General features: G+C 43.8%; 1 protein-coding gene across 1 annotated transcript in view; it reads left to right on the top strand.

Annotated features, from left to right (window-relative positions):
- The first annotated feature begins 1,189 nt into the window (after window positions 1-1,189).
- Window positions 1,190-10,978, top strand: part of CACNA1A (calcium channel, voltage-dependent, P/Q type, alpha 1A subunit) — a 345,585-nt gene continuing 335,796 nt past the window's right edge. The window contains exon 1 of the mRNA XM_015418872.1: window positions 1,190-1,482. Within this exon, the coding sequence (XP_015274358.1) occupies window positions 1,190-1,482 (293 nt within the window). The remainder of the gene's footprint in view (window positions 1,483-10,978) is intronic.

The following is a 10,978-nucleotide window of genomic DNA, read 5'->3' as shown; positions in this document are numbered from 1 at the left end:
GCAACTACTTCTCTTTTCTCTTTCATTTTTGGATTTTACAGGATTTCTTTGCTGCATTCAACTCCAAGATGAGGCAAAACTGACATATGCACGCACACACACACACACACACACGTTGCTCTGTGTTTCACTCACGCACACATACTCATACACGCAATCACACTGAATAAAAAGGCTGAAAGAGAGACTGCTGGATAGCAAGAGGGGGAAAACATCTACAGCTCCAGAAGCTTAAGGAGAGCCCAAACGCTTTTTCCTTTCAGATCTTGGACACTATTGAAGATGGCAGGATGGAACTCCAGTGAAAAAAACCTTGGGGGGGGGATTTTGTTTTGACTAGGGGGGGTTGTGTGTGTGTTTTTTTTAGTGTGGGTGATTTTCTGCCTTTTTTTTTTTTGTAAATTTTTCATTGTTTTTCCTCACCGGTGCAGTACTTTATTTGTGAGATGGGAGGGCATGTAGTGATCTCATAATCTTACAAGATAAATATTTTTTTCTTGTGAGTGCAAAAAAATTTGCAACGCTGCCCAGTACAGAAAAAGCCTGCATTTCAGCCACCAAACTGCATTGCAAATACTGAGACAGAGAACCTCATTTTGATGGCGTCTTTTTATTTTTTATTTCCATTTCCTTCCCATCTGGCATTGAGAAGAGTGCTAGGGGCGAGGAATTGGTGCATTCGATTTCTTTAATTGCATTTCCCCCCCCCTCAGTGGGGAGGAGGTGCTGCTGTCGCTACATTTAATTGTCATATCCCTCCTCCTCCCAGGGGCAATGTATTTCTTTATTTTTTAAAAAAAACTGAAACATTTTTGACTGATGGTGTGTTGAATCTTTTTCATTGCTATTCATTTTAGGGGCAGTTTGGTGCATTGGTATCTCCCCCCCATTTCAATTTTACGATTTTGGGAGATTTTTTGTTGTTTTCTTGTGGGGTATTTTGCATTTTGCAACGTTTTGGGCAGAGGGTGGAGGATTTCTTCATCGCTTCCACCCTGCAAAGGGAGGTGAGAGTGACCATGTCCAGGATTTCTGCTGCTTTCCCCGGCCGTGCTCCAGCCTGAGTGCCCCCTCCCTCTGCTGCAAGCTCCCCTAGCAGCATCCTACAGCAGCCGATGGGATGTGATGAGCTTCTTCTCTCCGGCAGCATCCTCAGCGGCGTAACCCCCAGCACTTTGCTCTTTGCAGGATGGCTCGGTTTGGAGATGAAGTGCCAGCCCGCTATGGGGCAGGAGGTTCAGGGGGAACTGGCTCTGGAACAGCAAGCGTTGGAGGCAGCCGGGGAACTGGGGGCGTCCGGCAAGGTGGTCCCCCGGGGGCCCAGAGGATATACAAACAGTCGATGGCCCAGCGAGCCCGTACCATGGCACTCTACAACCCCATTCCTGTTCGGCAGAGCTGCCTGACTGTCAACCGCTCCCTCTTCCTCTTCAGTGAGGACAACGTGGTGAGGAAATACGCCAAAAAGATCACCGAATGGCCATATCCTTTCTATGGGGAATTCCAAGTATCAGCACTTAGGCCTCAGCAGCACATCAAATGTGGGAAAGGGCAGTGTTAAAGCATGTGTCTCAGTTTGATTCCTGCATGTTTGGCCCACCTTATGCATGATGCCCCACCTGCACATACCCCTCCCCAGCATTCCTACTCTGAATTGCATATGCCTGCCATTAATGGATCACATCTGTATTGGCTCTGCATGTTTTTACTGGCTAGTCATCCTACCTCTGCTACACAAATCTCTCAGCCCCTTTCTTAAATACATGAATGCAACCCTTGACCCTAATCCGTGCAAGTGTACTTCTTTTTCCTTTTGCCAGTGTGTCTTTGCTCCTATTCCATTCTTCTCCTCTCCCTCTCCTTCTTCTCTTGCATCTCTCACTTCTGAGTCTGTGTGCTCTCCATGTATGTCTCCATGCTACATACACTCTCCACCCCTTTAATTTGTCTGTTGCCTTATAGTGAATGATCCTGGGCAAGGGTCAGCATTCTCTCAAGAGCCCATGCATTTGCTGCTTTCTTCATTGCTTCCTTCCATCCCTTTATCTCTGTTACCTATTAAGTGAGCTTCTCTTTGGAGCTGTTTGTCTTTCAGTCTGTGCAAAGGGTGGGATTGGGGGGGTGGGCAGGCCAGAGAGCATCAGTTTTTATTTTCCCCAGTTGAGAGCTTTGGAGACTGCATTTGTTAGCCATGTCCTCATTTCCCCTTCCTCAGACAGGGGGCTTACAGATTTGGGGCAACCAGCACCCAGCTTGTTCCCTATAGGTGTGGTATGGAGAACTGGGCTTCTTGGTATGGTATCTGCTGGTTGTGCAAAAAAGGGGGGGCATTGTTAGTAAGGAATTGTCAGGCAGATTTGAGATAAGCACCGACACTACCTTTGTTTCCAAAAGAGGCACATCGTGAACAGAAAGAGGCCTAACAGAGGCCTTGTGAAGTAAATGAACAAGTAGAGTTCAAACTGTAGGGCATCAAGAGGAGACAAAGATGTGAGTCTGGACCAAAAATATAGCCCACAGAATCAGAATTTCCTCTCCTCCTCCTCATTTTTAATGCCTAGTACCAGGAAATAATGCTTCTGCTCATTTAAACTTTACAAGATCAGAGGAGTTTGTGAGCTTAAATTCCCAAATGGGTCCCGAGAGCATATACAGAGAGCAGTTCCCCTTGATGTGTAGGGTGAGGATGGGTAGGGTGAGGAACTATGGGTTCAGCTACTCCTACTGGGTTTTGCATATGGGATTTCCTCTGCTGGTGAAGAAAAATGCAAGACGTCCAGCTTCTGCATCCATCGCTTCAACTCGGTATGTAAAAGTCTTGCTTCTTCTTGTGACAGTTTGTATAGCTACTCTTTATCTGAAGAAGCCGCATGCTGTTGATTATTGAACTGTGCGTATCTGTCTTTGGTTCTCCTGGTTTACATAAACCACAAACTCTTCCTTCCCTATTGAGAAAAGTTTAGTGCTGAGAGTAAGAAAATGATCTGAGAGCAAGATGTCTTTTCATGGCTGGAGAATCTTGGAATAAGGGTGCTGGGTGTGTGCATGGGAAACATCGTTCTGGAAATACTGTTGTGTTTCTCGCAGCTAGCCTGTGATCGAATGGATATGCATTTGTTCAGTTTGGTTGTCAGTTTGAGGGAAGAAATTTACATTTTCCTTACCTGGAGGTGAAGCCAGAGGAAGTCTACTGGAAACAATGGGTTAATACTGGTATAAATTAGATCACACCGATTATTGCTGGTTTTTATCCTGTCATAGAAAAATAGCTTGTAGGTGTTTGGTGGGTTTTTTTTACATTTTAAGGGGTCTAGCTGTTTACCTAAAAAGGGGGATCACTGAGCATGTGCACTGAAGCTTTTGATGTTAATAAAAACAGGTGCTGAGGAAAATTGTATTATGGATGGGTAGATGTGTTAGATAGATGGATGGAGTAACTCCTCAGTTTCTTTCCATGCAATGTAGTTCATTATAGATTCTGAGACTAAATTGAAGAATTATGTTAATTTCATAATTCTTTCTCATTAATTTGTATAGTATCTTTGTATTAGGAAGGGTCAAGAAATATAATTTGGGATTTTGTTGGTGGTCAGAGTGTGACCCCCATAGATTCAGTGTTGGGTTTTACTCCATTTCTCGTCAGTTTAGCAGTAGTCTCACTGGATTATTTGGGGCCTTCTCAGTTTTCCACCTGTAAAATTGGACTAATAATGGGAAACTTCATATGGTGAGGTTGTGAATATAGATAAGATAATAAAGGTTCCATAGGCAATGGCCAGAATCCAGAGCCCTGCCAGTATATAGCACTTCTACCCAGCTATGGTATCTAGAACTCTGCAGGCACACAGGGTTGCCTCATTGGATCCCAGCCATTTTGAATGGAAATTGCAGCCATCATCTATATATAAAATAGCTAGCACTCAGCATTCTCTCTCTTTGTTACACTCTGTTTCCAACATGCTTGCACAGTCTCCCAGCATTTCATCACCTTTTAGCACAAATGTGAGCAACTGGAAAACTCTTGGGCCAAATCTAGCCTTCTAAGGGGTTCTGGTTATTCTCCCTGCCCCCCCCCCCTTAAATCAAGAGTCAAAATATATATGGATGGGTGGTATCTGTTGCCGTGTCCCATCATTTCACCCTCCTGAAAGTAGATTTTGTGCCCCACCCCACCCAACATCAAGAACTGGATCCAGGGAAAGGGACACAACCCATCCCCCCTTTTAATGCTGGCTGCTTCTGGGCTGCGGAGAGTGAATGGGGCTGGATTTAGAAAAATAATCTTGGCCCCATTCTACCCATGGCAGTGATGTGAGGAGCAGGCCTTGCAGCCACCATTGTGGCAGCCCTAAACTTGAGTGGAGTGGGTGAGCTGTGGCAGTGGCAAGTGATCTAGTTGCACAGGTCCTAAGTGGGGTGGGCAAGCAGCTGCACTGGTGAGCAAGCTGATGTTTGCTGCTTTCCCCCCTTTTGTTGGTGGTGGGTCAGTGGCAGGGCCCTTTTTAGGGTTGTTTATATTTCCCAGTCTGCCCCTGATGTGAGGGTGGGTTACACTGAGAGAGAGAGAGAGAGAGAGAGTGACTGGCCCAAGATCACCCAGCAAGCTTCAGGGCTGAGAGGCGATCTGAACCTGGGTCATTACACTCAGTTTCACCCAAGTTTCTTAAAAAAAACAGATCATACATTATGTAAAATGAATGCTCCAGCCATTTTTCTGAACAGTCAAAGTAGCTTGCAAAAAAATCTGGAAGTACCAGAAAGAGTTCCTAATCCAGGGTTTCTCTCCTGGACCTTACCTACAGCTTGTAAAAAGTGAAGAGCATTGTCCTGTATTAACTATAAAGATGCTTTGGGTGTGTTTGAGAATGGAAGTGGGAATGCCTCATACATCTTTTCCCTGCACTTCCAATTAGGAAACATGCATATTTTTTTCCTCATGGGGAAATGCATGTTCTCCCTATAGAGAAAAAGAATATACATCTGCCTGGTGAACATAGGTGCATCCTCACCCTTTGGACATTATCAAGAAAAACGGGGGGATAAAGCACGAATGAGTCATGCTACTACATGTGGAACATCCAATGTTGAATTTGGTTTGGTTTTCTGGCAGTTACTAGGCTGAAATCAGAGTTTATACCTACAGGTTTTGGCTTTTTTTTTTTTTTGGTAATCATGGAAATGCGGTGAATACAGGTAGAAATTAAACAGTAAAAATGCTTCAGTTTCACAGAGACAAATGAGAACTGTGCTAGAGAGCGTGGTCTTTTGAAGTTTCCATTCATTTTAACACACATAGTGACATTTGATGTGGTAAAATTGCACCAGACCTTTTTGGTGCTATTAATGTTTGACTTCCAGAAATGTACTTCATGTAGTGCCATTAGAATGTAATTTCAAGTATATTATTGACTTGATGTTAAATACATGGATACAGTGGAAACATAATATATATGTGTGTGTATATATCTATGTATATGTATATATGTATATATATGTGTGTGTGTTTGTATGTATGTGTGTGTGTGTGTATATACACACACACACATATGACATAAGATTAGGTGTCATTTAAAAATAGTGATGTGCTTCCTGCACTATGGCACATGTATCCAGTGCAATGGAAGCATTTTCCAAGCTTTCAGCCCCGCATCTGGTGTGAATGCAGAGCAAAAGGGGAAAAAATGGTTGACTGCCTTGAATCTGCAAGTGGAGGGCTCCTCCTGCTGCTGCTGCTGCTGCTGCTGCTGCTGCTGCTGCTGCTGCTGCTGCTGCTGCTGCTACTGAGAATACAGTGTGGAAACTGACTGGAATTTTGTCAGGTTCACAGCAATGAGGCTGAAAGTTGTCATGTTTCTGTCAATCTGATCCTTCTTTGAAAGCTCTCAGGAGCCAGAGACTATTTCCTTCTCTGGTGTCAGTTAATGATCATTGACATCATTGGCGTTAGTGGCTGGTTTGTAGGTTAGTGAATTGTTTCTCATTACTCCATACTAAACATAGGACCATTACTGCTTGAACTGTTCTGTTGTTAGATTGCTCTCTTTTGCTTGTTTGGTATATGAGAGGTAGATTGAACAAACTGTTCACAGCCGTCTCCCATTGCTGCAAAAGCTTCTTCCAGGTCTTTTCTGACACAGATTCCTTGATTACCTGCAGCACACTAGTGTGCCTGCTCAATCATGTTTTATTAAGTATACCGAGGAAGAGGATGAATTAAGGCAAGAAACCTAAGAAGTTCAAGAGAAACTGGGCTCCTTTTTAAATTTTGCCGTAGTCTCCACTGGGAAAATTGGCCTTCTCTGCAGCTCAGTCCTCTCCAATCTCGGTACAGCAGGGATGACAGCCTTTCATATCTGCCTTGACTCATTTAAATGTTTCCAGGCATGATCTGTCACTTGCTGTGAGTGTTGTCGGTCATCCTTGGCTGGATGTCTTCACTATATTGTAGTCTGCTTAATTAAAAGTTTGAATGACCACTGATCAGAATCTAAGAGTCTACACATTAAACAGTTTTCTTCTTCAAAGCTGCAGCATAGGAAGAGAAGAATGGAATTGTTTGGGGGTATAATGTGATTTAGTGGGCAGGGCTTGTTACTCAATCTGTGTATAGCACAGGTCACCACAGACTGCACAACCAGTGTTCCCTCTAAGCTGAGTTAGTGTGAGCTAGCTCACAGTTTTTTAGCTTCTGGCTCACACATTTTTGTCTTACCTTAGGAAGTTCAGAGCAAACTAATTTATGCAGTAGCCAAATTGCTCACTCACAACTTTAATGCCAGTAGCTCACAAAGTAGAATTTTTGCACACAAGACTCCACAGTGTAGAGGGAGCACTGCTGCACACGGTGTGTCTATGTAACCTATTCCACTGTCTTAAATCCAACATCTTTGGTTTGCAGTTAGCTATCAGTTGTTAGCATATCCCAGGGGAAGGGAGGGATTACATTAACAAAGGAGGATGGTCTAGGCCTGTTTTATCTCAAGCTGTAAAGCTATTTTGGAACTGAAGATCAAGGGTCAAGGGTGAGGTGCATTACTCTGCCTCAGTTTGACATAGTCAACACAGTCAATATAATCATTGCTTGACTCTGCTGGAAGTATGTGTAGCACATGGCTAGATACATCAGTCTTCCATGAGCACTAGTTTTCAGTCTGAGTATAGCACAAAGCTCCATAGTCTGTATATGCTGTGCTGAATATCTATAAAGAGCCACAGGACCAATGAGAACTTAGGATGACATAGAAGTAAATGAAAATAAATAAATTGGGTGATGGTGGTGGAGTTCCAGACTTTCTAGGAGGCTTACAGGGCAAACCTGTGTAGAGTTAATTCTATCTAAGCCCATTGATTTCAGACTAACTTCAGTATGTATTTTCAGAGAGTAGCTGTGTTGGTCTGCAGTAGAAAAATTATTTTCAAGTCCAGTAGCACCTTAAGAGACCAACAAGGTTTTCAGAGTATAAGCTTTTGAGAGTCAAATCTCCCTTGGTCAAATACGATGTCTCAGAAAATGGACGTTCTCACTGCAGATCTCTATCATCTTTTAGTTTGGCCTTCATTTAGGACCCAACGACAAGTGCAGCCCACCTCTGAAGTCAATAGCAAAACACTAATTTCTGCTAAACGAGTTGAATTGGAACAACTATGTGTGTGTAGGCTGGATTTTTTCCCTCAGTATGCATCTTTCCCCACCCCACTTAAAAACACTGGTTTGTATCTAACTGCTGTTTTCCACCAATTCTTCTCTCCCCTTTCCATAAACCCAGCAACTAGCACATTCACCTGAAGCAACTTACTGACTTAAGTAACATTATCATGGGATCAAACAGCCCATATTATTAAGGGGTCATTTACTTGCTCCTCATCTTACATGATGTATGCCATTTTGACATTTACATTATCCAAACAGGACACAAGGGAATAAATGGGCCCATATGAGGCGTTAAAATGGAAACACCTAAAAATCAGTGGCTGAGCAATGTATTTGGCCTTCTAGGAAGAATGCATTTAAGTAAATTTCTAGATCATCTTTGGCCATACCTTCAGTTTGATTAACTAGTGGATGGTTGGTTGGTTTTTCTTTTCCCTAGAAGGCAAAATGTGTAACCTGATGACACCACCATTTTGCATACCTGTTCAGCATATTACACAGGATGCTTACAAGATGCCTTAAGATCATGGCCCACCACATCCTCTTTTGTTTCTTAAAACCTAACATGAGGAAGAATTCTGGAGAACTTGACAGCTTGCACATTGTTTTATATTACTTTGGCTGATCCTAATAAAAGACATTACATATCTTTTTTTAATGTTGAAATTTAGTATAGCACTGGGCCTTTCTGGCCTTTCTTTTCCCTCATGCTTCTGCTGTTTGTCTCTTTGTACATGAAGTAGACTTTGTCTTCTAAAAGCTTATGTCACAATGAATTTGATACCCCTTAAGGTGCCAACAGATGCTTTTTAACTTCCTTTTTTTTTGAGACCATCCCAAATCTTTTAACAAAGATCTTTGTGGAACCCTGTTGTGAAAACTAACTGTTCCTCTTCTCAACTTTACCAAATAGATTGTGTTTGATGACATGTTTGTAAGCTCTGCCAAATAATTTCAGTATGTTGTTGAGAGAATTCTCTTGACAGAAATGACTTTGATGTTTCTGTAACATATTTCTGCATCTGATAATTATGTCTCATGGTAAATACCAGTTTTTCTAATATGAAGTTAGGCTTACTGGACTGTAGTGTCCAAGATAATGTCTAGTGCTTTCTTTTGAAAAATCTATGTTTACGTTAGCTCTTTTCTAGCCATCTGTTCAAAAATCTGACTTTAGTGGTATTTGACATAGGGGAATTTCAGACAGGTGATATCTCTCGGTAGGGAACCGGTTCTCAAACGGGTTCTGGTCTGTCATTTCAGACAGAACCCGTTTGAGAATCGGTTCCCTATCGGAATGTAACTGCCATTTCATACACAAAAGCTTCTGTCCCGTTTAGGAACCGGGGCTGAAGCGTTTTACCTGTCAACCGCTTCCGAGTAGTCTTCAGTTCCCTCTCCCGGTTCTGTTACGCTTTTTTCCCGCTGTTTTTCCCCCGCGCGGGCTTTTTTTTTGGGGGGGGGGAATGTTCGGTTTATAGTGTCATATTGCTATAACACTATACCGGAACTTCAAACTCCAATGGGATCACTATTGCGATCGTTTGGCGTTCCAGTATAGCGTTATATTGCTATAATGCTATGAATCGAACTTTTTTAAAAAATCGATCACCCACGCGGGAAGAAAATGGTGGGAAAACAAAGCGGTGCAAGTCTGAAATGCCAAACCGCTTCTGATCTGGCTCATTTCCGGTAGGGGCAAGCCATGTGTGAAATGGCAGCCCTGTACCGGTTTACTTCAAAACGGGTGAAACTGGGTAATGTGAAATTCCCCATACTTTTAAAAAATAATATATTTATTGGGTTTTAAAGATAATAGAAGCCTATACCATTACATCGAAACAAGAACATCAACAAGAGTACATACAGTAACCTAAAAAACAAACCAAACAGGAGAAACAAGAAGACAAAGAAAAGTTATTTTGCTCTTATATTCAACCTATAAATCAATTCTATGTTGAGTAGCTACTTCTATCTATAGTCCCTTCAAGATTTGAGTACTACATTCTCTAATTTACGCTCTTAATTCATATTAGTTTTATAAGATGTTCAGAGTTATTCCTGTTACAGTTTACTGTTCAAAATCACCATTGTCCTCATCGTGCAAGGTTCTAACTTCTCCTGTCATGTTAACAATTACTCCAATAATTTACCAGTTCATTGTTTTTAGTATAGATACAGGATATAATGTTGAAATTCTTTAGATATTTTTCTTTTATTACCATTTTAAATTTTCGTTATTAACATCCACACCATTTGAATTAATTTATCATTTTGTTGAAGCCATTGTACTGATCTTAACTTAAAATTTAGCTTAACAATTATTCCACTAATCTACCAATCATAGGCGTAAAGTTTGTGGGGGCTGTGGGGTGCCAGCCTCCCCCCCCCCCCCGAAATTTCCCAGAAGGTGCTAAGCCTCCCCCGGGGGCAACCAGTTCCTCCAGCCAGCCTTGCTCCCAGCTCCCCCACCTTTGAAAGCGGAGGGTTTCCCTAATTCCCTTCCACTTTCCAAGACTAAGTTCACCGGATGGGTTGTGGCTGGGAGGGAGGGAGGTAAGTCAGGGCTTGCTTCCTGCAAGCCCTAAGTCCCACCCCCAGCTCCCAGAAGCCCTCAGTTGGGGCTGGTGGAGCTGCAAGCTGCACAGGGTTTTAGTGCATTCAGAGTTCCCGTGCAGAAAGGTAAGGAGCTGGCCTAGGCTCCAGTGAGGGTGGGGAGGGTAGAGAGTGCCCAGTCTGGCTGTGGCTTTTGTAGCAGGCCGAGAGCTTGCCCCTGTGGGCTATGGAGGCTGCAGCCGGTCTGGGGCTTGCCTTGAGCAGCCATGTGCCGCCATTGCTGTTGTTTCCCCGGCTTGGGGAGGTGGGGGGGGGGAGGGAGAGAGCCAGATTCCCTGCAAGATCGCTGGCTTGGGGAGGCTGGACACCCTGTGCAGCCCTTGTTGTTGTTTTTCCCCCTCCCTCCTGCAACGCTTGCCTTGAGCAGCCACGTGGGGGGAGGGGGAGGGAGAGAGCCGCTTCCCTGCAAGATCGCTGGCTTGGGGAGGCTGGACACCCTGTGCAGCCCTTGTTGTTGTTTTTCCCCCTCCCTCCTGCAAAGCTTGCTTTGCACAGCCATTTGGGGAGGTGGGGAGGGAGACAGCAGGCTTCCCTGCAGGATCGCCTCGGGAAGCCCTTGTTGGTATTTCCCCCCTCCCTCCTGCAAAGCTTGCTTGGCACAGCCACATGGGGTGGTGGGTGGGGAGGGGGTGGCCCAATTCAGGTTGGGAAACTCCTGGAGTGTTGGGGGTGGAGCCTGGGGAGGACTGGGACCTCAGTGGGGCACAATGC

This window comes from Gekko japonicus, unplaced genomic scaffold (assembly GCF_001447785.1).
Source record: "Gekko japonicus isolate JY-2015 unplaced genomic scaffold, Gekko_japonicus_V1.1 scaffold1769, whole genome shotgun sequence".
NCBI classification, from domain to species: domain Eukaryota; kingdom Metazoa; phylum Chordata; class Lepidosauria; order Squamata; family Gekkonidae; genus Gekko; species Gekko japonicus.
Note: the sequence above shows the minus strand (reverse complement) of the source record. Positions and strands in the feature narration are given on the sequence as shown.